The sequence below is a fragment of the Paramormyrops kingsleyae genome, chromosome 10, assembly GCF_048594095.1.
Source record: "Paramormyrops kingsleyae isolate MSU_618 chromosome 10, PKINGS_0.4, whole genome shotgun sequence".
Lineage (NCBI taxonomy): Eukaryota > Metazoa > Chordata > Actinopteri > Osteoglossiformes > Mormyridae > Paramormyrops > Paramormyrops kingsleyae.
Window position 1 is genome coordinate 29,826,148 of NC_132806.1, and position 26,640 is coordinate 29,852,787.

A 26,640-nucleotide genomic window follows, 5' to 3' on the forward strand; every position below is an offset into this window, starting at 1 on the left:
ACAGGTGTGGTCTGGTTGTTGAGAGTTCTTTACAAGATGTTGGCCTATATGAAATATTAAGGTATTAGCCAGTTGCTAAAAGTTGCACATGCACAGAAAAAATGAAATTCAATATTCCAGTACAAAAAAGATTATTTGTCATTTTCCTGTCAGTCTAAAATCACTATGCAAGATGTTAAAAATTTATTCAGTTCATGGTCAATTAACTAGCACTTGGTTTTCCATTGAGAAATCATCTGGGAAACTTTCATGCCATGGTGTGGTTACCGGCCTTTTTTGGGGGGAAAACAAACCTTTGAATTTGAGTAGCTGCCTTGGCTGAGTCAACAAGACTTCAAAAATTGGGGAAAGAAGCCCAGGTGTCATGCCCTGCTCATCCGCTCCTCCCTTATCTACCTCATGTGGAATCCCTGTGTTACCAGCTGTTTCTTGTTGCTGTCATTAGTTCAATGTATTTAAGTCTGCGTTAGACATATTTTCCCCAGTCCGGTCGTTGACGTCCGTCCTTCTTATGGTGTATCGTGTTCCTTGTTGTCTAATTAAAATCCCTCGTTTGCTGGATTTCCAGGCTCCTTTGCTGCTTCCCCGCTCCGTGCCCGAGCACAACCACAACACCAGGGACCCCGTAAGTGGTGTTCAACCTTTAGCCATATTTTGGGTAAGCAGTCAGCGACACCCAGACCAGTGTTTAAAGTTTCCTAAATGAGGCCTCTGCATCGTTTGTCTGACACTCAGTCTTTTAATTCTTCGTTCTATAATCAAGCTTCTACGCATTTCGGGCTGCCTTGCCCTCATCAGGAAACACAAGAAAATCTGGACTTAGATATTGCTGTTTGTATGCGGATCGAGTTTAACAATTTCTTTATTCTATAGCGTACTGTATTGCAGTATGTAATGCAGATTAGACGCATTACTTACCAGTGAAGAAGTGTTTGCTATTGGGGTCCTATGTTCCCCTCAGGGTCCCTCCGAATATCCTGAAGCCATAAAATTTGACTTTTGCTCTCCCTTTCCTACTCGGTAGCAAGGAGAATGGAATCTGTGGGCGTGTTTAACTACTGACGGTGCGGGACGCAACACAGCACCTTCTAGGCCTGCTGAAATCCTCCACCTTCTATTTAACGGCAGTCAATTTTACCGCTTTGCGTTCACCGAAAAAGGGGAATGTCACCCAAAACTACTTCAAGCTGACGACATGTTGCTCGGGGCGATGGTGACATCAGAATGTCAAATGTTGTCATGCGTAATGAATTCCATTTCAGAAAAGTGATTATATTGTTTCAGTTTATTTTGTATGTACAGATATACATAGTATAATTCATCCTATAAACCACGGCGGCCGCCTCCCTCTCTCCAGCAGACCTGCCTCTAAACCCGGCCTTAGCCATGAAAAGCCACTCAGCGTAAGGGAAGACACCATTACCCACACTGCCACAGAAAGGCCTTGACCGGAACCAGCAGGACGATTTTGCCATCAATGCCTCTTCAGCTACATAATCAGACATTTACATTTTATTTATTTAGTAGATGCTTATTATTCAAAGTGACATCCATTTTTTTTTTTTTTTAAATCAAGGCAGGGTTGACAGTCCCTGTGGCAATTGGGGGTTAAAGTCCTTGCGCTAGTGCCCAGTGGTGACATCACTCTGCCAACCCAGGGATCTGAACTGGCAACCTTCTGATCACAGGCACAGAGCCCTATCCCACAGAGGCACACATCGCTCAACTAGTCCTTATGTGGATTTCTGCTGTTTGCTCTACATCAGGGTAAACACCAGAATGTTCCGCAACCCCTGATAATCTGCTTCATGTTCATGTCACCCACCGAGCCAAAGTGTCTTTGCTGATATACAGAAAACCTGTCTGCTGTGATGCGTTTATCCACGAGTCCAGGGCTGTCAAACGTAATGCAATGAGAGAGCAGTTGGCGATGAACGTCTCCCTCAGCAGCGACTGGGCAGTGCAGTGCAGTGCAGTGCAGTGCAGTCTGCTCACAACACATACAGTGACTCAAATATACACTTAGTATTCACATGGCCTTTTTATCCCCATTCACCGACAAGCAGGAGTATATAGTACACACTTTACAACAGTAAAATTGTATGTGTATAAAAAAAACTGGAAATAATAAAAATATTGGGATTCCAAATCAGTCTGCTGTGAGGTCATTGTCTGAGTTTGTCTTTCATTTGGACACAATCTTCCCACCACCCTGTCTGTCTATGACCAATGGGGAAGAACAGAAATCACGTCTTCCCCCCACCCTGAGATCTTCCCCCCCCCCGAGCTGTGTCATTCTTACTGGGAGACAGCTAGGCTCCGGCTGAGCCTTCTCCTGTGCCTTGGGTGAGCCCCCACTCCCCTCGCAGTCCTGGTCCTTCCCATCTACACCCGTCAGTCCAGCTTGCGGGCGCCCAGCTTCAGAGGCCCTTTAGCTGCCTTGCGTTCTGCCCGCTTGGCCTCCAGCTCCTTCCTCCTCTCCTCGCGCTTCTTCTTGGCCAGCTCCGCCTTGCTGAGGCCTGTCAACAGACACACATTTTAAGGCACCCAATTCAAATTGGCTCGAAGCACAGCATGTTCTCCCTGAACCCCATTCTCAACCAAATATATCATCTAAAGTCAGGCTAAGATTATTCTCCTCACATTAGTCCATCATCAGTAGTATTATAGCTTGGGGGGCACTAACAGCAGACTGGTGAGCTACTTACCCCCCATGGATAATAACTGAGCATAAATGCTGAGTAACAGCCTGCATGCATACAGCCTACAAGTTCTGTGTTTTTCACTGACCTACATAAACTGCAAAAGGCTTTCGGAACGTACCGTGCTCACTGTCCAGTGACTCCCAGTTCTCCTCCGTACCCCAGTCCGCCCCTGGATCCGCCCCCCACGCCTCTGTGTTCTTCGGTGACTGATGAGAAAAATCCATTGATTATTATATTGATTTCCAGTCATCAACATTCACACTTTCTCAATGCACTGCAGGTGACTTTCACATGGCAAAACATTCCCTGAACAGTGGGACACTTAAAATTCTCAAATCTGATTGGTCAGAAGGCTGTTGGTTAATTTTCTATGATTGCACACATAGCGCCAGCCAGCCGATTCACAGTAGATCAAAGCACCATAATAATCTTTCTAACGTTACCTAAAATTCCAGAAATAGAACTCAATTTAAATTAACCAGAAAAACTGCAATGTTTCTACTAATAAATGCGTCTTCAGCTTAAACTGGAGAATAATGTGTTTCTGTGAAAACATATAAGCCAGATGTGTAGTAACCGTGGTATAAGCAGGTTATTGCACTCCAAGCCGCACATTATATGTTTTTAAATTCACTGCATGTTGGGTGGTCTCTGCAGCTGCCTATTTAAAAACATATAATGTAAGTCCTGTCATACATTAAACATTGCATAATATATTTGTCAGCCATTTTTACTAAAAATTGTCAGACATGATTCCATTGTCATGCCCCATCTCACCGTGGCAGCAGGGGGCGCTCTCTGTGAAATGCCAGAGAAAAAGTCATTTTGTGAGCCCCTTGCACTGGTACTGTCCCAGTTGTACTCGCTGGCCAGACGGGTGCCCTCAGGCAAGGTCGCAGGGCCGCCGGTTGTGGGCCGGCTCTTTTTACTAAAGTCTGGCGCCTCCTTTTGGGCGGAGGTTAAACTGTCAGCGGAGTCGGCCTCTTCGTCCCAGTCATGGCCCCAGCCCTCGTCACCAGGCGAGCTCTGGCCCTGGCCGTCGGCGTCCTTTTCATTGGACCAGCTGTCATCTGCATCCCAGCCGCTGCTCCAATCAGAACTCTGCTTTTTGACTGCGTCAGCGGAGCTTCCACCCACCTGCACAGACGCAAGACAATTAGATTATTTAAGAAATATGAAGACAGTCAATATTACCCTGTAATATGCAAAAGAAAAGCATTTCAGCCCAGCAACATTCCTCAGGAATAGATTTTGATGGGGAAACTCAAGCACTTCCATAAAATTAAGTAAAACAAAAAGACATACACGTTTCTCATTGGTCTTCTTCCGAACAGACGAGACTGCTGACCAATCTGAGGAGTTCCAGTCGTCAGGGTCTGTATGTGTTTTTGAGTGTTCGGTGTCCTGTGTTGGAACATCAGTGCAGAGTTTGCTATTAAACACACCCCCAAACCATTTATTACCGTATGAGATTTAAGCAAAGAAAAATTATGAGCAATTTCACGATTACCTCCAAACTGCCCCAGTCTTCATCATCCCAGCGGTCTTCAGTGACGTCCTTTTCCTCCTCCTCCTCCTCCTCCTCCTTGGAGGTGCTCCAGTGCCTGGCGGGGGCAGAGGGGGGTGCCTGTGGAGTGGATCCATCAGTCTTTGGTCCAGATCCTGCTGATACACGAGAGAGACTGACGAGCTGGAAAGGCACGTATTCATCATCATCATCATCACCAACATGCAGATAATCTCACACGGCTGCCTTGACGTTCCCAGAACGCTGCCCCCCTTCTCACCTTTGTCTGTACTGGGGGTGGCTGAGCTGACGGGGGCCACAGGCACACTGTTGGGGCTGTCGCCCTCCGTACCACCGGGGGCAGTACGAATGAGTTTGGAGGTGAGAGAGGAGACGCCGGTGACGGCCCACCCCGCCCAGCTGGCTGCCGAAGCCGCCGCCCCCCCGGCCTGCCCGGAGGACGTGACATCTTTCTCTGCGGGGGGGAAGGAGGGTGTGACAAGAAACAATAGTGATGATTAGCAGCCAGCGGGAAGTGCAGTGATAAAAGCCGGTCCACACACACAGAGCGCATCATGGCAATTCTGTCATCAATCATATCCATGTAGACTGTATGTATGCAGCTAGATTTGGGGTCTAGTGGACTTTTTGCACATCGGTATGTTTTGACTGTGCATGTGTAAGACAGACAGTATATGACTAGATGTTTTCAGTAGGTGGCAGCACTGATTATCACTGAACAGAGGACAATGGAGAAAGAGAAGAAGAAGAGCAATCGTGCAACTCATCACTGAAAGAGCATAAGGACATATTGTGGTGCATGAATTTGTGAGTAACCTTCATTGTGAGTAACCTTCATTGTGAGTAACCTTCATTGTGAGTAATGGCACACAGACAAGTGACGTATGAGCTGGACTTAAGGACATGAGATCATCACAGATAGCTCATTTAGGAGCAGATGATCACTGATTAAACACAGTTTACACCTTGGAAAAGGAGAGAGAATATAATCACAATGCTGACTACATACTGTATACTACATTGTAGCACTAGGTTGTCCTATTACCCTGTACTTTGACTGGTAATCCAGGTGTGGATGACTATGTTTTTTCACACTTTATATATTAATGTTGGTGTTAAATGAGTAAATTGTTTAACAGAAGTAAAAAGAGGCACTGCAGGGGGAGTGTGATACACACAGTGAGAGTCAAAGCCGTGGTACCTATCTCAGCCAGCTTGGAGGGGTCTTCCGACAACGTCTCCAGCTTCGTCAGAAAACTCCGGATCGCCTTAAATGCCTGCAAAACAAGCAAGAACAAAAGAAACCCCTTGGTCCTCAGCAGAGGGATCTTCTGATTCCGGAATAAACCCAACCAGTCAGGCAGTTGCTGTACTCTGGGGGGAGGGATCGGATATGTTTCTCCTGTAATTACATTAATGACACAGCCCACCCCCCCACCACCTGAAAATGAGGGGGCAGGCCGGGCCTCACCTGGTCCCGCACACTCTTGTCTGGGTCGACGCTGAGGGTGCAGAGGGCAGGCAGCACGCGGGTAGCGCTCTCCGCCGCACTGTAGTAGTTGTGCGTGGCGGCAAATCCCAGGACGCCGGCGGCCCGTGAGGCGGGGAAGGGATCCTTGGTGGCCCGGGAGAAGGCTGAGACCAGCACCCGCTGCCGCGTCTGGAGGACCCGAACACACAATTACTGCAGTACTACTGTACCGGACTACTATACTGTACTGAAAGCACTACTATACTGTACTACTGTATTGCACTGATAGTACTACTATACTGTACTGATAGCACTACTATACTGTACTACTGTACTGCGCTGATAGTACTACTATACTGTACTGATAGAACTACTGTGCTGTACTACTGTACTGTGCTAATAGTACTACTGTACTGTACTACTATACTGTACTGATAGCACTACTGTGCTGTACTACTGTACTGATAGTACTACTATACTGTACTGATAGTACTACTGTGCTATACTACTGTACTGTGCTAATAGTACTACTGTACTACTATACTGTACTGATAGCACTACTGTGCTGTACTACTGTACTGCAGTGATAGTACTACTATACTGTACTGATAGAACTACTGTGCTGTACTACTGTACTGTGCTAATAGTACTACTGTACTGCTATACTGTACTGATAGAACTACTGTGCTGTACTATTGTACTGTGCTAATAGTACTACTGTACTGCTATACTGTACTGATAGAACTACTGTGCTGTACTATTGTACTGTGCTAATAGTACTACTACTATTGCACTGTCATGTGGTTGCTTGTCCCCATATTACATCATAAATAGGTGAGTAAATAAATCCGTAATAATAATCAATGCAGCTATTAATCAAAGCAGAACACATGTATGCTATAAAATAAAGAATATAAAAATAATTTACTGAACCATTAACAAATTACTTTTTATATATACATTGACACAAACATGAATACCCCAATATACAGGTATTTCACCATACAGAACCAAACAGTAGGTCGTTTTTCATGGTATAAACCATTCAATGCCTCCTGTATGATTAAAACAAAAAATCCAGTTGTTTATGTACTCCAGTTACAAAAGATGGTGCATTTACCCCAGCATTCAGGTAGGGGGCGATCTTGCCTAGACAGACAGTGGTGTTGCAGCGGATTGGACCCTGGTCGTCTCGCGCCTGCAGCCGGGCGAAGTGGCGCATCAGCTCCTGATTCAGGTTGCTTTCATTCAGCTTCGGTGCCAGGAGGAGCATGGACTGCGGAGAGCAGAGGGGTGGGTTTAGGGTCTCGGCGGTATGCAGGGCGCCGGGCCGGTGGCTTGGGGACGACCCTCACCTTCACGGTCTGCTCCCGGATGGCGGGGTTGGTGTCTGTGAAGCCGTGAACCACGTGGGGGAAGATCTGCGAGTTCACAGCCGCCTCATTCAGGTACTGGATGAACTGCTCCATCTGAACATCAAGGGTGGAGAACGATGGAGATGTATATATAGTATTTTTCATACATGGGATGCATTAAAAGTATTGAAGTATAGGAGTAGCAACAGTACAGTAAGTTAATAGTACTAATAGTATTTCTTGCACACTTGTCCCATTTCACCTTATACAAAAGTCTTGTTTTGCTTACTTGTATATACTTTATGTTGCTGGTTGGTTTCTTTGTTACTTATTTACTTCAATGTAACCAATTATACCAAAACAAATTCCTTGTACTTGGCTTGTATATGGCAATTAAAGCTACTATGTAAAAAAACTAAACAAGTAAATAAATTAGTAAAACAGAGATACAAGTAAAGAAAAAAACGGGAAATGTGCAAACCGCCCATACTAATCGCCTGATCGGTCACTGCGTTTCTGGCAGTGGTTAGTATCTTTACGCTCTGTATCCTGACCTGCTGTAGCAGCCGTATGCGCATGGCGCGATCAGTGGACGAGAACATCTTCACAATGACTGGAATGATCTTCTGCTGGTACTCCTCGTGGCTCAGGAACTTGCCCACCTGGGCAGAAGGAAGCCGCAGTCACGCCCGTGACACGCACACGCGGCATCGAGAGACCCGGATCAGCCGACCTCGCCTGACAAACTAAGCGCACCTGTGCTTGATTCGGCTGGGGGGGTAAAAGTAGGACTTTTACGCAAATGACATCACACCACTGCAAAGAAAATCCACGACTAGTCGCAGCTGACAAGGACAAACAGATCATTTCTCTTTTAATTGTGATTTGTTAACAATAATGCTGCTAATTAGTTGTTTTTACATTACATATAGTTTCATAATATATTTTATTTATGAGATGCTTTTATCCAAATCGACATACTTTTTTTGAGAAAGCAAGGTCAGGAAATTCCTAGGGCAGCTGGGAGTTAAGAGGCCAATCACCCTGACAACCCTGGGATTTGATCCAGCAACCTATCGAAACACAGGTAGAGTGTCCTAACCTGCAGAGCCACATTCCATGGTGGAGACACTTTCTAGAAACACCAATGAAAGATCACCACTGTCCTGCTGCTAAGCGTAGGGATGAGGGGGGTTCAGAGCCCTGCTATTTCCAGGGTACATACGGCACGTCTAGACCAGCTCTCGCAGGAGGGGGGGCCCACCTTGAAGAGCGGGGTCAGGACCACGGCACCGGCGTTGCCGAACTCGAAGGCCGTGAGCAGCTGAGGCAGAACCTTGTGGCGGCAGAAATCCTCGGGGAAGGAGTCCAGGTGATCGCTGAGGTCTTGGAAGAACTTCTGCTTCTCCGCCGGCTCTTTGATCTGGGAGGGGGGCAGAGACACTACGGTCGCGGGGAACAAGCAGAATACGGGATCACGAAAACAAACATGACAGACACGCAGGAGCCCACACCAGCTCACGGTGTAAACAGGGGCACCGAGGCACCAAAGCACACCGGTCCACTGCAGCACAGCACACAGAAAGCGGGTCGGCAAACCTGGATCTCCTCCAGGAAGAGGTTGCTCTCCACAAAGCTGTTGCTGAGAAACCCGCCAGGGGCACGGCAGTTCTGCAGAAAGCGGGCCGGATTGGGCCGGGCCTTGGGATTGGCCCCCACCAGCTCGCAGTAGTGTGGTACGAGTGACTTGGGTATCTGGAGGAGAAGGATTTCAGACCATTACGATTATCATTAAAACTGCATATATCTGGCAGTGCAAGTCTGGTCATGTCATGTTCATCTTTGGCTTGGAGTCCAGTGCAGGACGTACAGTCCAGTTAGGACAGCGCCACCGGGGAAAGTGAACATTTAATGAAAGGATAAAACAGACTGTTTCCATCAGACGGCCAATCGGGGGCTACCTGTGTCTGTGACATCACAACCCCCAGTCTCCCTCCTCGTTACTACAGACCCAAACCAGTTAATGAAAAGTAGCCGGCATTCTGGAGGTTACCTTTCCCAGGGACCGGAGAGAAGAGGCGCGAGGCAGCGTCCCATTGAATACCTCCCACATGAGGCAGCCCAGCCTCCAAACGTCCCCAGACCTGCCAAACATCAGAGTCTCAGTCACATAGACCGCGAACCTACTCTGTGTCTGACGCTAAAACGGACAGAACTTAGCTTTAGGCTCCAAATTTAGCTGTCGACATCCATAAAACTACTTGCATACAATGAAAAACATCAGCCTTAATCAAACAGAGGCCCAGTGCACAGCTCTGTACTATGGTCCCTGCAGGGGATTGAGTTTGATTCCCACCCACAGCTCGGCATGTGGAGTGTTTGCCCCCCTCCCCCCATATCTATGTGGGATTGCCCCCAGGTGCTCTAGCCATGAATACCAACTAATCCCAGCCTAGTCACTAGGCACTAACGCGTTCCTGTCCCATCACAAGCTCCCGCATCCAGTCACACTCACCATTTTTCTCCGGTCTTGCCGCTGCTGTTCAGTGCCTCTGGGGGGTCGTACTTCTCCATATCGGGGTTAGATTTCTTGGGGGGCAGTGAGGCGTCCCCCTGCTCGGGGGTCACATGATCCAATCCCCCCAGTTTCCACTCGCCAGCTCGGTCGACGAAAACAGCCCACAGGCCCAGGTTGTTGTGTAGCAGATGGCAGTCATTCACAAGGAAACTCAATGCTTTCTGGGGGGAGGGAGGGTGTATTATTAGGGAGGAGAAACAAAACTAATACTATAACAAGTCAACTTAAATGGTGAAGTCCCATGTGGAGCACGTCCCATGTGGAGCACGTCCCATGTGGAGCACGTCCCATGTGGAGCACGTCCCATGTGGAGCACGTCCCATGTGGAGCACGTCCCATGTGGAGCACAAATCTCGCTCTTTCCGACTTGTTCCCTTCCTTTCTGCCAACTCACCACTATCTGGTGGAGCCCCCAGGACACCTCCAGCTCCCCAGATCCGCCCCGCTCAGCCTGGGCCTTCAGGTGGGCGCTGAGTGGGGCCACGGGCTCTGTGACCAGGTACAGGCATTTTTCCGTCTTCAGAAAGGGAAAGAGGAATTGGCACGGAAAGAGAAACATTATGTGTTTTCAGAGAGAAGCCAGAGGCCTACTCTCCCAGGATGAAGAGGCCTCTCCGAGGATGAAGAGGCCTACTCTCCCAGGCCTCACAATGATGTCTGGCTCCCTTATTGTGGGATGAGCGGCCAGATTCCCTCTCAACTTTCAAGAAACACCTCAGGACCTGCTCCAGGAATGCCTGAGATAGCACCCTGTGGTCCCTGAATGCTCTTAATGTTGCACTTTCGGCTCACTGAATAGTAGCGTCATCAGGTTCTTGCTCTGAAGAGTATGTTACTCCAAAACTACTTACACTTGTACCTGGACATTCAGTGGAAGCTCAGCCTAGCTGGAATGTACTATGTCTCTCACTTGTATGCTGCTTTGTACAAAAGTGTCTGTTAAATAAATAAATGTAAACATATAATTGGAAACATATGGAGATAAACTGCCTACAATGACTCAAATGGTTTAAGAAACACGTGGGTTGGTGAAACGAATAATTTAACACCAGACAGAGGAACGTGAACTTTAATGCTAATTAATTGCAGTCATCTGTCATGTATTATAATATGATAAAATATACTGAAGGCGAATTGTGTTACTCTTGTCAGATAATGCATTTCATGTTTTGATTCCTGCTACTGAAGATGTCCTCAGGATGCAGTTATGGTGATTCAGAATACTGCCCACAGCTATCAAAACAGAGCTTCTACAAACTGAATTTTAGACACACTGTGCCTGATACCTTGCAGCAAACAGGCAGGATCTGACAGGCCGACAGAGTCTCACCTCTAACCCATCCACGTAGGCCAGGATGTTTGGGTGCCTGAGGGTCTTCATGCGCTTGAACGCCGCCTTGGCTAGCTGGGTCTGCTCCTCTGCCCCTGACGTCACCTCAAACACGAATACCGACACGGGCTCGCCCGTCGTCTGGGGGGGGTGGCATTGTGTTAGTAAGTCCGCCATCTGAATGGCTTAAGCAAGCATGGATATGTCCAGCAAAATGAAATGCCAGGGGACAGAGCGAATCCGCTGAGGAACACATGACACGACTTCCATGTAAGCAGAAGGCAGACTTTCCGAAGTATTCTGTGCCGATAATGTTGTCATTTCCCTTAAACTTAGTAGACAAAGCAGACAACCAGGATAAAGAAGATAAGAGCTTCTAAGCATCTGATCCATGGACACTCAAACTGGCGTAGAGGTGTTCAGACCTCCTCGGCCTATTCGTGTTACATGCATACTCTGAACACAACAATGGTGTCTTCATTTTCTGATCACAGCTATACACCTCTATACACCAGATGAAGAGATACTCAACCTCGATAAACAGACACTTGACAACAGGGTGTTGGTGTTACATGATCTCTACTGATTCAACCTGCACCTGATGATTAAGTACCCCGATCTTTCCTTGTGTGTTTCAGCACATCTATGTTTACAGGGTAACTACTTCAAGCCATGGTAAGAGGTGCACTTTCACAAAAAATCATTTAGGGATATTTAATACTTAACAAAGCCATACGTCAGGTATAGTTCAGTGTGCTGACACATTATGAATACAACTTATGTTTCCAGTCGCTACAATTTGTCGCAATTAAAACGGAAAAAAGTATGGTGGCTTACGTCATCGCATGGTCGCGGTAACAAGAAATTCGAAAGACATAATCGAAAATATCAGGTGTTCCGATATTAATCAAGAGATAAATTGTGAGGAAACAAAACCCGATCGAACATTACTTAGAGTGCTATACTGTAAATTATACGATAATGGGGGGAAATGTGTACTTATGTGTACAGTTTGAGCAGCAGCAGGCGACGTGGCGCTGAGACGCGCCTGCGCCGGACGGGACTCGGGCTAATTCGGATTCAAATCTGACTGCTATATAACGCGAAATCGTTTTAAAACTCAGGCTATATTGTTGTATACAGGTAATTAGCACTGTCATGCCATTCCAAGCACAGTGCTCCCAATCGGAGCTCGGCGCTGAATCTACACCTATGACTGGATGAGGCCTCAAACTGAATGTTGACTAGTTTAGCTAGCAGCCTCCTCACAAATATCAACCGTGTCCTCACCTTCCGCTTCCCGCGATGAAGAGTCCATATGCCGGACGGCTCTTGACTATCCGGCAAAATTTCGTAATTAAAATCTTTGACGGGATCCCGGGCGAAAAAGGACCACATCTCGCCTCCTGTTCCGGCTACATAAACACATACGATGACAATGGAGGCAGCTCACTGGATGCGCAGAGGCAGTGTGCGCCGTCGCCGCTAGGGGGCGCCAAAGCCGAACTGTGCAGGGACTACATCAAAGCGCAGGACCCAGATAAATGGAGAAGGTTCTGCATTTGATGTAGGTGCCTGCGCAAAAGCGCCCCCTTCCCACGGTAGTAAGTTAACTCTGTCTCTCATCTATCGCCTACCCAGTACAGAATGAATATGTGTTGTCTTTGATTTATATATGTTATTATTAGTTTGGTTTAATTTTCATTCTATAAGAAGGAGCCCTGTATTGCTTGGTCTTTGTGTCTAAATCAGTCACAGAGCCAGTTGGGAGTAGTTTTCCTGAACACATAAACAAGACGTCATAGCCATAATTTTTGTGTAGTTCAAGAAAATATATACATTTTAATTTTGTGACTGCCTTCATTTTCCCTCTTTGAATGACACCCCAGGCCGCTCCCCTGAAAATAGTCACCACTAGTCAATACTGTTCTTTTAGCAACTTACTTACAGCTGGTGTATCATGATCCTTAATGATATCACCACTAAATGAGCTTGGAGCAGTACAGTGAAAACCGTCATGCCCGGTGACCTTCAGCTGAGTTCTCCACTGTAGATTTAGGGCCATGAACAAGTGTGGAGGTTGAAACAAGAAAGACGTTTCAAGGCTTTTCAGTTATGATTGCTGTACAGTTCTCCAAGCATTCAAAGGTATTTTGACTTGACAGAAATTAGATTTTCAGCACATTAGTGAACAGTTTATTCCCAGGAAATAATAGGGGATATTTACAATACTTTTTATGCTATTTACCTATTAACAAGCTTAATCAGGGCATTCTGTAAATTAATATAGTAGACAGCATCAGTGGCTCACAGAAAGTTTTGTGACGCAACAGGATGATTCTCCATCAGTCCATTCCTTTTCCTGGTGAAGATCACAGTGGCAGCCTGTCGAACAGCTCAGACCAGACCTCACCCTCCAAGGCCCCAGACTAGCCTTTTCTGAAGCATCCTCAAATGTTCCTAAACTAGCCGGAAGATATAATCCCTCTTGCAACTCCTGAGTCTGTCCCATGAACTTCACCACAGGTCGAATCCTTATGAATGGATCTAGAGACCTCACCTGTCTCTTCTTGATCCAAGGGAGGATCAACTGTTTCAAGCTCCCTCCACGTCTCTGAATCCAACAGCCCAATTGAGATCCATTGATTTATGTTGCTGATGACTGACTATTGTTAAGTTGATCATTTTTAGTGAAGATATGTTGCAATTTACACTTTGAATTCTGTCAAAGACTGCGTACAGAAGCCAAGGAGGTTATTTGTTTAAATAAATTTGTTACATTTTATTGCTTTATCAGGTAATTCCCGAGCACCAGTGCTCTCTATTCAGGGTCTTGAGAACAAGTACGAAAAGGTTCCCCTTCTTATTCAAACCAGTTTATGCAGTGATGCACACTAAAGTTGCAATATAATATTTGATTAGGCTGTCAAAGTATGTTAGACAATCTATGGCTCACCCATGCTGAGGGAACTCTAGGCAAGTTAGCATACATACAGATACTGACGGAAGTAATTTAAAGTGCTTTACATAAAACGCATATCCGTCTAAATACACAATTAAAACAACATATTGAAATAGACAAGCTTTCAGGTTATTAAAAAGTACTGAAAATAATTTATGAAATAAACAAAGAGAAAAGTGCAGGGCTTAACACGAGAAACAAATCAATGGTAGAAGAAGACAGGTGTTTTTGTAGTTTGGTCTTTAAAATGGCTACAGTTGGGGCACAAGATCTTTGGGTAGTCTGTTCGAAGTTGGGGTAGCATGGTAGCTAAATGAAGTCTCAATGTTTGGATTTAGAGATAGCTAATACTAGCTCACTGATCTTCAGGGGTTCCCAACCCCTGGTCCTTGGAAAGTATTCCACCAGGCTGAGGAACAATATTTATTAATTTATTTATTAATTAGCAATGTCTTGATGGCCACTGGTCTGTACATTTTGATTGCATAAGGGGGGAAAATAGATGAAAATGATTAAACTTACCAGTCCTGATCCATCTGCCACCAACGCCCTCCTTGTTGATAAGTTTTACCATCAACACCTCCACCCCCCCTTAGGTGATCATTTTAGCCCATGAAATTCTTGCACAACAAACTGGAAGCCTTAGTCTAAGTGGCCTGGCAGGTTTGTGCATCTCGGTTATCTTGATTCTAAGCCACTAAGTGATTTATAAACAAGTTGCATTACGGGTGACACAGGCATCCTGTTTGGATAAGATACCGATTCTTGGTATTTTCCCAAAAAGACAAAATGTTGATTTTATTACTGCTTTGATATGGCCGTCGAGGCTAAGGTTTAAGTTCATAACACCCAGATTTCTAACTTCTTCTAGTTTTTATCCTTTAGAGCACTAGTCTCCAGCCAGGCCTTCACCTTGAATCTTCTCATCGTCAAACAAAATTACCTGTCAATCTTCTGCCACATGTAATCCATGGGACTGTAATGATCAGGGTAGATCCTGTAGATTAGGGTGTCATACTAACTACAGTAGGTTATTTTACATTGTGTATGTTTTGTGAGCAACAGTGTCAAAGGCAGCTCTATTAGTAGTCTGTTTTCAGATAAATGTCATGTATTCTCTATGACAGGGGTATTCAAGTAAAATTTAAAGAGGTCCAGTTAGAGAAAAATTCTTGAAGCAAAGGTCCAGAAGATCATAATGTCTAACTATTTAATAGTGTGATATATATTTAAGTAGCCTATTAGTTGCATCAACATTGTATGTAATCAGTACCTGACTGTCAATCAAATTAATTCTGTACAATTCAAAAACGTTTTGACATTATTTATTGTCACGTGACATAACTTTGGCCAGCTGGCTGGAGTGAGATTTCCAGTTCGAGATGTCTGCACACATGTAACAGTTCTTGCCTTGTAAATGGTCTGCTTTTGTATTTAACAGTGTAAATACACTTTTGACGTAGTTCATTTTAGGTTTTATAATGAAATAATATAGATTTGCCGTAAGATTCCCAGCATTAGTCTGAAAGCGTGAGTGTCATGCCAGATGCTTCAGATTTGGCAACCCTGAAAACGTACAATTTTTATTTCACACGAGTTTATTTATATAACAGATAACATTACTTTATACATATGTTAAAATGCAGAATCTTCAACGAACATGAAATCAACAATAAACCACGTCTATTTATCAAACGTGTTATTTAATACATATTGTATTTGAAAACTTTTCAGCTTTACGATTTCAGGAGAGCGCAGCCACTCTGTTAGGAACATTACGCTTTTTGTTTGCGGGTGTTAGCTTCGCTGCTGCTATTAACACGAAAGGCACATTAGCGCAGACAAAGGGCTGCATACGCCGAACTATACGTCTTGCTTGGCGGTCAAAGGCGTTTGACGTTCATTGGCGTGGGAAACGGCGGTTCTACTGCTAAACCACTACCGAAAAGACTACAAACGCTGCGCCGGTTAAAATAAAAGCGCACCGTCAGGTATTAAATAATAAATGTTTTGGCTGTCGGTCCGGGTACGCATGGGAGATTCTGGGTCCGGACCCGGACAGCGGTCCGCCTGTTAGTGACCGCTGCTCTATGAGCATCGTCTCAATGCAGTAATGCATCAAAATAGCATTGCATATATATATATAAAAAAAGATAGCCATTGGAGTTTAAGATGATGCCAAATTGAAATTGAAAACAGCCAAAAAAACATTTTTTCCAACACCCGGAGGGGAGACATTGAGTCAGCAGGTAGAATGTGCTGTTCACCGATGGTATGTGTGCAGTGGTGAGGACACCTTACAGCTTCTCCAGCTGCGATCGATTAACACAGAAGAGCTGACAGCCAATCTGTATTTTTTTTTTTTTTAAAAAAAGTAATCACTGAAATGAGATGCAAACCCATCACATTTGCCAACAGAGGATGGGGTGGATTTGGAATTTACTTCTGTTCCATACACACTTTGCTTTCCCACATTCCCTTTTTGCTGTTGCATTTCTCCACAGTACTTTTCTAGATCACAGGTGTCAGACTCCAGTCCTGGAGGGCCGGAGTCCTGCACATTTTTAGGTTTCCCCTCGTTCAACACACCTGATTCAACTTCTTGTGCTAATTACCACACAGCTCTTGAGCTGAATCATTTGTGGTGGAACAGGGAAAGAACTAAGGGCTGTGGCCCTCTGGGACTGCAGTTTGACATCCCTGTTCTAGATTGAATCAAGACAAATTGTGCTTCATGTCAGAGATCACCTTCAATGGTGTACACAAAACAGTCTCGTATGAATGACGGGCGAGAACGTGTGGAAATGGTGTGAGGTTTAAGTCGTGAACAGTACATAGGAAGCATAGGCAACCCTGATAACAGAGTGCTGGTATTCAGCAGATTCTCTACCTTACCTGGTTTCTGCAGAACCACACATGATAAAAGCTCATTAAGACAGAAAACCTACTGAATACTGGCATTCCAGGATCAGGGTTGCCTACCCTTGCTGCATAACGTTAAGATTTTTAGTAATGACCAAATTCCATGTATATCCTCAGGTGTGATGCATCAAGTGTCAAACACCAGTCCTTTTGTAGAGTTGATTTTACCAGCACGGGGGCAGCTGGATGGCCAAAGCACCTCAGATGATCAAAATCTGAGTTTTTATTTCCACACAATCCCATGAGAACAGAAATATGACAGAATACAAGGTGGGCAAGGGGAGAAAAATGCAAAGACAATACAGAAAACACACATCTATACATATAGTACATAACGCTCAATTATAATATGCAATGTTTGTCAGGGGTCTGTGCTAATTTAAATGTTTAAACAGTGCAAATACTGAATTACTGGTGCTGACAAGTCTAAAGACAGGGGGGGGGGGGATAAAGAGAAGAAGAAAAAAGACCGACTGCCAGCAGGTCAGGGGCTGTGAAGTTCCTGTGCCCTGATTGATTTAGTGCATCAGTGGATGATAAATAAGGAAAAGTTCTGTTGGCATGCACACTAGAGCTGTTTGGATGGGGGCTAAAGTTTATCAATGAAATGCAAAATTGCACATTCTGTGGAACCATGTATTTAGTAAACAGCAAAACATACTACTCTGGAAAAGGAGCACTTTTGCACAAGCGCCTACATCAAATGCAGTTTTAGTTACATTCCTGGAAAGTCAGATTCCCTCCCTTCATAGGCTTGGCTTATCCACGGACTCTCCTTTCAAATAAGCTGCACCATACAACAGAAGTCTATTAGATCAGCCCTCCTCAAAAGGTTCAGTAACTGGACCTAAAATCCTACAAATTTGTTTCTGCCAAGTGACTGACAAGATTTCACAATTGGAATGACCAAAGACCCTACACACCTCACCATCCCCTCAAAAGCAGCAATTTTAAAAGCAAAGACACCACAGGGAATTGAACCCCATCCTGGAAACCAGGAGTGCCACCACTGGAGTCTTTTGCTTTTTTTTTTTTTTTTAAAAAAAAAACTAAACTAGGCATTCTATAAGGAGAAAAAGCAAAACCTGGAGGAACAAACACAGCGCTTGTTCCCCCAGGAAAAGAAAAACCCATAAACCTACAGCTTTACGAATTCTCATCTTAGCGCTTGCTGCATGTCGAACTTGAAACTAGAGAAGAGTTGCCATTTTCCCCAATCGATGTCCCCACTTGTTCAAGTCAAAGCGTCAGTCTAAATACAAGACTAAGTGAATGATAGACTACTTCATGTTACGACGGTTTGTCACGTCACGATGGATTGCTGAGACGAGCTGCTGGGAGAATAAACTGAGAATTAACTCCCCCCCACCCCCCAACAAATATGACCCAAACCAGTCCACACACTCAACTTGATAACATACCAGGGTCCAACTTAAGAACAATTCCAAATAGGTGCTCCAAGAACAATCTAGAAGCCAACTCACTGTTGTGTCCCAAAAGCCTTGTCCTCAGTTTAAGTAGGGGGCCAGGAAAGGGATCCTTACTGGAACCAAGTTTCCTGAAATGCAAAACATGCAAAACCTCCCCCAAGAGCCAACCCAGCAAGTCCTCTATGGCAAACAGGAACCCGATGAAACCGGGAGACAAGTTCAGACCATCCCGGACCCAGGGTGTACTCCAAACGTTCCTCAAGCGAGTTGCAAAGAGTGTATCTGAAAAAATAGTAAGACATTGTTGTCCCACCCTCCCGACCCAAAAAGTCCCCAACGCACGGTTTAAGACACCAGTTAAGATTTTACCAGGCATAAGGTGCAGGTTTATGTCAATGTGCATGCAAATTCAGAGCAGAGGTTACTTAACTTTACCGAAGCAACTGCATGGTAATGCTTTGCATGACAAGCTTGTGACTTCGTGTGATTAAATTGACAATTGATTTCCCACCGATTGCCAGAGATCCATCTCGCAGTTAGCTGATCCCAGAAGCCGGTTCTTGCATTCGCATTTGTTTTGCAACATGGGAAATTTCACCTGTTTTAAAGGACTACAGGGAAAAAGGAGGGGGCCCCACAAAAAGCACACGGAAGGATCTCCACGAAGGACGTCAAGTGCTTCAGGTTTTAGCTCAAGCAAACAGGTGCAGGTAGTCAAGAGGAAACTTCTTCATTCAAGGGCCATTCACTCGCCATCAGCTCCCACAGACAGCTTTGCACAGAGATGCAGATGTGACCAGAGTGGGCAACAGCTGAAAATGATCTGAAACACAAACAACCTCCCCACATTCTCCCCAAGGCAAACATCTTAAATAGCATGATTGTGTGTGACTGAATTAAGTGTTAAAGATGCAAGCGACACTGAAGGCAGTGATAATGCAAATGCTGATTAGCGTTGCATGTGGAACTGAATTCCCTTGTATGTTTATGAGAAAAGGAAACCTCACCTCAAAAGAATATAGCACAACAAAAGCAATGGATTTAAGCAGGTTTCTTCGAACTTGATAACTCTTACTATGAACTCCACGATTGGTGACCCCAACTCGGCTGGACCTCATTTTGAAGTCTTTGTTTTGGATGTGAATACAAGCCTGTAAAGGAAAGAATCTAGAATACACAGGACCCCCCCCCCCCCCCCCAACCAACAGCCCATACACTAAACAGTTCCCTAGCAACACAGTTGTGCTGCCTCACTGAAAATCACATTAAGCTGCACATTTGCACAACTTTTCACGACTACCTCAATTGAAGTTGTACAGTTGCACAACCTGCCTTGGTTACTGGTTGTACAGTTGCACAACAAGCCTTGCCTCTCCCCCAATGGAGGCGGTCGCACAGTTGCACGACTGCACTAATATAAACAGACATATTCAAAGCCAGAAGTCAAGACATTACCTACACAGTTGCATAGGCACTAATGCCAAGGCTCTCAAGAATCACATTACCTCCTAAAATCTAGGAACTAGCCTGAATTTCCTGCCTGGTACAAGGAGACGGCTGTTCAAATGAACGGTGCACTTCTGGTCGCCACACTTCATAGCCGGACTGCTCCGTCAGACGTCTTTGAGACTGCAAGATTGAAAGCAAGAAACACCCCCCTCCCCCAATCTACCCAGCCCCCCCTATTCACATATGGATTCCACATCATGAATCAAAAGAAACCATGAGCTTCTGACCTTCGACTTTTGACCCATTCGAATCCTTCCGAGAGGCACAGGTCGTCCATTTAAACTGAAACTAAGAGAGCAACAACTTCCACAAGGCACTTGCATTTTCTATCGACCATTTCCGAATCTTTCCAAAAAGATGCCGTAAGGCAGCATATCATACAATGCATTGAAGTACAAGCTTGGGCCTGTTACTTAAGTACAAATGGTTCCTTCTCGTCAAGACATCTAAAGGGCCATTCTGACTCATCGGCTCCACGTTCCAAGCGGCTATCAAGCGCCAGCTGCATCAGTGCTCTACAAAGTGGCGTGCTTTAAAACCGTACCTGAAAATTAGAAAGAGAGAAGGCCAACACACCCACCCCACCCCAAATAATGTACCAAAACATCATCATGACACCATAAATTTATTAAAATTCAAAAAGGAGAACCTCTCCAACTACATTACAGATTTACAAAGAAATGCATAGGACTACAAGTGTAGATTTCGAATTAAAAAGCAATTCAAATACCTTTGGTACCAAGATTCCAAAGTGAAAGTGCTAACAATGCTTACTCAGGAGCTACAGCTGACCACTTCAGCTGGGTTTCGCATTAAGCGCTTGGAAGACAGCGAACTGAAAAGGCAAAGAGCGAAACAACCACCCAACATTCTCCCTTCATTTAGTTAACCCACCCCCAAAGCAGTCAATTGTTCAGGCCGTGGTACAGGTTTAAAAACAAATAACACTCACAAGATTACCTGAGAAAATTAAATAAACTCCACATGCCTCTATGCTCCAGTTCCACCACAGGTCTGACATTATCTTGGATCTGCAGCCGCTGTTCTTTGAGGGGGGGTGCTTAAGATTGGGAAGAGTCACAATTATGTTGCCCACCCCCACCACCCATTCCCATGCGACTCATAACTTTGTTAGCCAGTATGGAATTCTTCCAGATACTTCGATGACTATCCCAAATTGAGTTGCATTAACTGCTGTCGTGTTATCCCAAACCTTGAGGTAAATGTTTCCAGCTAGCCCCGAAGATTTATGCTGCTTCCATGATCACTTCAACAAGAAGGGGCACTGCTGTCTGGATCCTCAGGTGGTTCAGTGGCTTTACAAATCGAACGCATCCATTTGGCTTACTTTAAATGGCCTTACGAAGGAGCTGAAAAGAATCTGAGATCGACGTTAACCACCCCCCCCCCCTCCCCAGAGGGAAACATATCCACTATAAACCAAGATGTCAACATAGATGATATCTGCAGTTAGTTATGTTGAAAGCGCAAGTGAAGATACCCAATGTTCTTTTTACAAGTTCCGATAAGATTTAAAATACCTGCCTACGGCACATTTGCGCCAAGACCATGAGCCACGCCGAACACGACCTTTAAGCGTCTCCAGCCTGTTGCTTTTTATAATGCTGGGACCACGCTACAGCGATGGGGTAAGTGCCATGGTGCCAAACAAGGCAGAACCATTCTTCAGCCAACACGGTCTTTGGAGTCGCGCAAAAATGGATGCACCTGCAAGGAAGAAATGCAAGACCCCAAATTTTCCCTCCCCAATCCCACAGTACCCCATACACTATTCCTCAATTTTACAGCAGACTACAAAGGCCATTTAAGACATTTAACAATGAACACGACTTTCATAGTATTGTAAACGCCTTGGGGAAATACTCATGCACAGCTCACTTAGCTGCAGAGACGGGTGTTGCTTTAGGGGTGAATAAAGGAAGCGAACTTCTGATCCAAACATCTCCAAATGTTGGCCACTTCGTGGGACAGGACCTATTAGATTAATGCGACAGACTTTCCGGCCGGCGGACTACATCGGAACGCAGATTGAAGCGGAGTCCGAGATGATCCTCCCTCAGTCGAAACCACCATGGGGACAGACGACCATTAGCCCGGAGGAATTACCGCAGAGACCACACCCAGGGGACAACTTGTTTTGTAGTGACGCAACTCAAAATTAACACGCCCAAACCTGTAAAAAGAAAACACAAAACTACGCAAGCAATGGGTTCTGACCACCTTTCACAGGGAAAGGACAAAAGTGATCTTAGAGCGATACAGCTACCGAATACAAACCAAACCCTTGTCGTAAAATGCGATGCTAGGCAGATTAGCCCCTGGATCTTTGGCTTGCCCTCTCCCTTTCCCTCCTTGCCAGGAAACTGCTCCACCACTGTCGCTGACTACAATCATGGCCAAGAGTTGAGACTGACACAAGTACTGGTTTTCACAAAGTTTGCCGCTTCAGTGTTTGTAGATCTTTGTCAGATGTTTTTATGGTATAGTGAAGTATAATTACAAGCATGTCATTTGTCAGAGGCTTTTATTGACATTAAAATTTGTCAATATTTTAGGTGCTGGCCCTTCTTTTTCAAGACCTCTGCAATTCGCCCTGGCATGCTGTCAATAAACTTCTGGGCCAAATCCTGACTGATGGCAGCCCATTCCTGCATAATTAATGCTTTGAATTTGTCAGAATTTGCGGGTTTTTGTTTGTCCACCTGCCTCTTGAGAATTGACCACAAGTTTTCAATGGGATTAAGGTCTGGGGAGTTTCCTGGCCATGGACCTAAAATGTCAATGTTTTGTTCCCTGAGCCACTTAGTTATTACTTTTGCCTTATGACAAGGTGTTCCAGGATGCTGGAAAAGGCATCGTCCATCACCAAATTGTTCTTGGACGGTTGGGAGAAGTTGCTCTCGGAGGATGTTTTGGTACCATTCTTTATTGATGGCTGTGTTCTTGGGCAAAATTGAGAGAGAGCCCACTCCCCTAGCTGAGAAGCAGCCCCACACATAAATGGTCTCAGGATTCTTTACTGTTGGCATGAGACATGACTGAAAATAGCGCTCATCTTTTCTTCCCTGGACCATATTTTTTCCAGATGCCCTAAACAATTGGAAAGGGGATTCAGCAGAGAAAATGACTTTACCCCAGTCCTCAGCAGTCCAATCCCTATACCTTTTGCAGAATATTAGTCTGTCCCTGATGTTTTTCTCAGAGAGAAGTGGCTTCTTTACTGCCTTTCTTGATACCACACCATCCTCCAAAAGTCTTCGCCTCACTGTACGTGCAGATGCACTCACACCTGCCTCCTGCCATTCCTGAGCAAGCTCCGCACTGGTAGTGCCCCGATCCCGCAGCTGAATCAGCTTTAGGAGTCGGTCCTGTCGCTTGCTGGACTTTCTTGGGCGCCCTGAAGCCTTCTTCACAACAATTGAACCTCTCTCCTTGAAGTTCTTGATGATCCGATAAATGGTTGATGTAGGTGCAAGCCTACTAGCAGCAATATCCTTGCCTGTAAAGCCCTTTTTGTGCAAAGCAATGATGGCTGCACGCGTTTCATTGCAGGTAACCATGACTAACAGGAAGAACAATGATTTCAAGCACCAACTGAATCAGCCTATTCCGCATCAATACCTGCATCTGTGATGAGAAAATTACTGAATTGATGTCAACAGGACCTTTTGTGGCAGGGCTGAAATGTAGTGGAAACGGGTTTGAGATTTAAGTTCATTTTCATGGCAGAGACTTTGCAATTCATCTGATTACTCTTCATAAATTCTGGAATATATGCAAATTATAATCAAAAACTGAGGCAGCAGACTTTGTGAAAACCAATACTTGCGTCATTCTCAAAACTTCCGGCCACAACCGTGCTGTCTCACGCCAACTCTTCTGATGCACCCGCTATCCGCTGCCCTCTTGTTGGTCGTCACCCTCTGGATTATACTGGCACACGTGACTTCTTATCTTGCCTGGCTGTCTCCTGATCCTGAGATCCTCCTCCTGCTCCACGATCCCGCAATCGGCAATGTCCATCATATTTAATTAACTCAGTCCTCTCTCCTCTCCCATTGGATTTTAGAAAAAAAAAAAGCTTCAGTCTTCACCTTCAAAATCTGCATACTTTCTTTAAAAGGCACAGTGCTTATGTTATTTTTTTTGGTAAATATAAAAAGAAAAAAAACATTTTCAAAACGGGTGTATCTGCCACATATGGCAGTTCCTTAACCTCCCTAACCCTTATAGGCTGAGAAATCAGATGCCCTTCCCTAGTCAGCCACTGGGGGTGGCTGCGAGACACTACATATTTCTTCAATGCGTCACTAACTGAGAAATATTGCTCCTTGACAAGCTGCCAGTTTTGCCTTCGTCTTTTTTTTTTTTTTTTTTTTTTTTTTTAACTGGCGATTGACAATGACCATGGACGTCTAACAAAACCCATACGATAAGTAAATTTCAAACTGCAATAAAACTTCTTTCGGTTAAATAACTACTGAAGTAGTTAAGTGAATGAAAATTTAAAGATAGGTTTCTAACGAACACGACACAGTCGAACTGGATTAAAAATTCTGATTTCCTCACTTGTGAACGGGCCTTGTCAACTAAATAAATCACGTTTAACATTTTATAAAGTTAAACATACACTTACGTTAGAAAAATAAAATCGCAAAACAATATTATTACGCCCCGATCGAACAAACGTAGTAAACAATGCAATTGCTGGCAACCATTTAACATGACGCAGCACAATAGAAAACACAATTAGTCATTCGAGAATATTCTCACTTGACCAGTCGCCCACCCTTTCAGCTATAAGCTAAGCACAGACCGCATCGCGTCATTTACTTGAATTAATTGACCATATAGCGATACAAAATATTGTTTTAGCTGTAAAAAGTTACTTTTAGAAACTTGATATTAATATATTCAATATACTACCGTCAAAGACCAAATGGACAGTTATTTAGTCGATGCTACGTAACAGATTGCTTACCACACCCTTGTTCGGTAGTTTTCTTTGAAAGGAAGGGGGGGAAAACTAACTAAACGGTAGCATAACGATCACGCCCGATAACGATTAAATACATTTACGGTTAACATTAACAACAAGCGCTAAACAATTCTTTGAATTCAACTTTTCAAATAAAATAAAATAAAATATAAAAAGCACCAAAACACAACTGAGAGTTACAACGAACGATAACAGACGCTACTTATTAAAAGAAGGAAAGAAAGCCACCTTCGCCGTGTAACTTGCTTACTAAAGACACGCAGCATAGGCCCTATGAAATGGCTGACGCTGCTACGATCCAGTCAAATATATATATACCCAGGACACAGCGCAACCAAGTCACGAGCTGAATGCGCCAAGAAGAAAAAAATAGTCCCTAACAAAGAAGTTAAAATTAAATACTACATAAAACAAATTCTAATCAAATAACTATTGTATGGGTTATGCATATATTCTCGAACTAAAAGTGACCCATTAGCTACATTTAATGTCTTTAATGGTTTTAGTTTAGTCACGTACCGTTTAACATACATCTTAAACATTTTCAATGATTCATTAATGTAAAGAACGTTGCCCTGCTGCATTCCATTAATTGATTTAAATTGTGGTTATTCATATTTAATACGACTGCCCTATAATAATATAATGCAAATGAAAGATTTTTATACGTCCGATAGCTCTCTAGATTGATGTTACAAACGGCTCGTTGGGGCAAAGATTTGTACAACTAAGAAAGCATTGTTAAGTAGTTTACTGAATGAGGATTTAAAAATAGATTTCTCACGAACACAATACAGTCGAAGTGGATTTAAAGTTTCCTCGCTTGTAAATGGGGCTACGTGAACTATATATGTGAACGGGGATTGTCAACTATAAAATGGTTTTCGTACTTAAAAAGAACTTAATTAATGAATCACAAATAACAAACATGACTAACTGCTTAAATTCCAGTACAGTGCAGTCCAGTACCACGCCGACGCAAACCTCACTCAATTTGGAAATTTCAAAAAATAACACGCTACGTCACAAAAACGCACGCTGTAGCAGGCGGATGTATACAAGAGACAAAGGTTTATCATACCAGAACAAACTGGAACAAACCGGCCAAAACAACCGAACTCCTTTTCGTTTTGCGCAGTTAAGAAGTGCGCATGTGTAGTATGTGAAATACGTGACTGAACCGAAGTTGTTTGTAACGTGTAGTGCGAGGTAAAACCCGACTATGTCGAACACCACCCAAAACAATTACAGTCAAGCTCTTTCTATTGTCATTGAGTCGAAAACGATTAAAAAGCATTACAGCATACGATGTTAATTGAATATAAAGTTACAGATCAATCTGGACAATGTTTTATTATTACCAGCGTATTACAAAAAAATCAAGCTTTAGAACTCTGGAAGTGTCTAGAAAACAGGATACAGCACAAAACAAGAAAAACTATTGTATACACATATCACTAATTCGGTGTTAATTTGTATTTTTGTTAGTTAGGGTGACAACGTCCTGTTTTGTAACCTAAAATGTCGAGACCTACAATTATCTGAAATGTCAGGTATTTAGACTTTTTTCGGGCTGACATTTGCTTTTCAAAGTCAGAATACTTTATGTGCGCGTATTTTCTTTGTTTTAACGCCTCTTTTAACGCCATGTCCCCAGTGTCCTCTTTTTGTGAAAATCAAAATACGGTGACCTTAATCTACCACTGAACAATTATCACTACAAAATCACAAGACTAATGGTGGTAAGTAATGGCAGTGATTACTCAAAATAGTCTAATGGTTGATTAATGCTAGACATCTTATATCTGTGGCCAAACATAACACAAATCA

General features: G+C 44.1%; 1 protein-coding gene across 2 annotated transcripts; it reads right to left on the reverse strand.

Moving 5' to 3' along the window:
* Positions 1-1,270: 1,270 nt before the first annotated feature.
* On the reverse strand, positions 1,271-12,456 carry scyl1 (SCY1-like, kinase-like 1). 2 transcript variants are annotated; one of them, XM_023838843.2, is made up of 18 exons: positions 12,258-12,456; positions 10,968-11,108; positions 10,032-10,154; positions 9,575-9,798; positions 9,113-9,203; positions 8,659-8,814; positions 8,324-8,482; positions 7,614-7,721; positions 7,060-7,173; positions 6,825-6,980; positions 5,705-5,893; positions 5,435-5,510; positions 4,493-4,687; positions 4,216-4,370; positions 4,011-4,109; positions 3,483-3,842; positions 2,824-2,911; positions 1,271-2,519 (listed from the first exon to the last, which is right to left on the reverse strand). In XM_023838843.2, exons 1-18 carry the CDS (start codon positions 12,363-12,365, stop codon positions 2,395-2,397), a joined length of 2,667 nt encoding a protein of 888 aa, XP_023694611.2. In that variant the 5' UTR covers positions 12,366-12,456; the 3' UTR covers positions 1,271-2,394. The 2 variants fall into 2 exon arrangements, with proteins under 2 accessions (XP_023694611.2, XP_023694612.2); XM_023838844.2 differs by having other exon boundaries at positions 4,216-4,367; positions 12,258-12,455.
* Between the last annotated feature and the right edge of the window lie 14,184 nt (positions 12,457-26,640).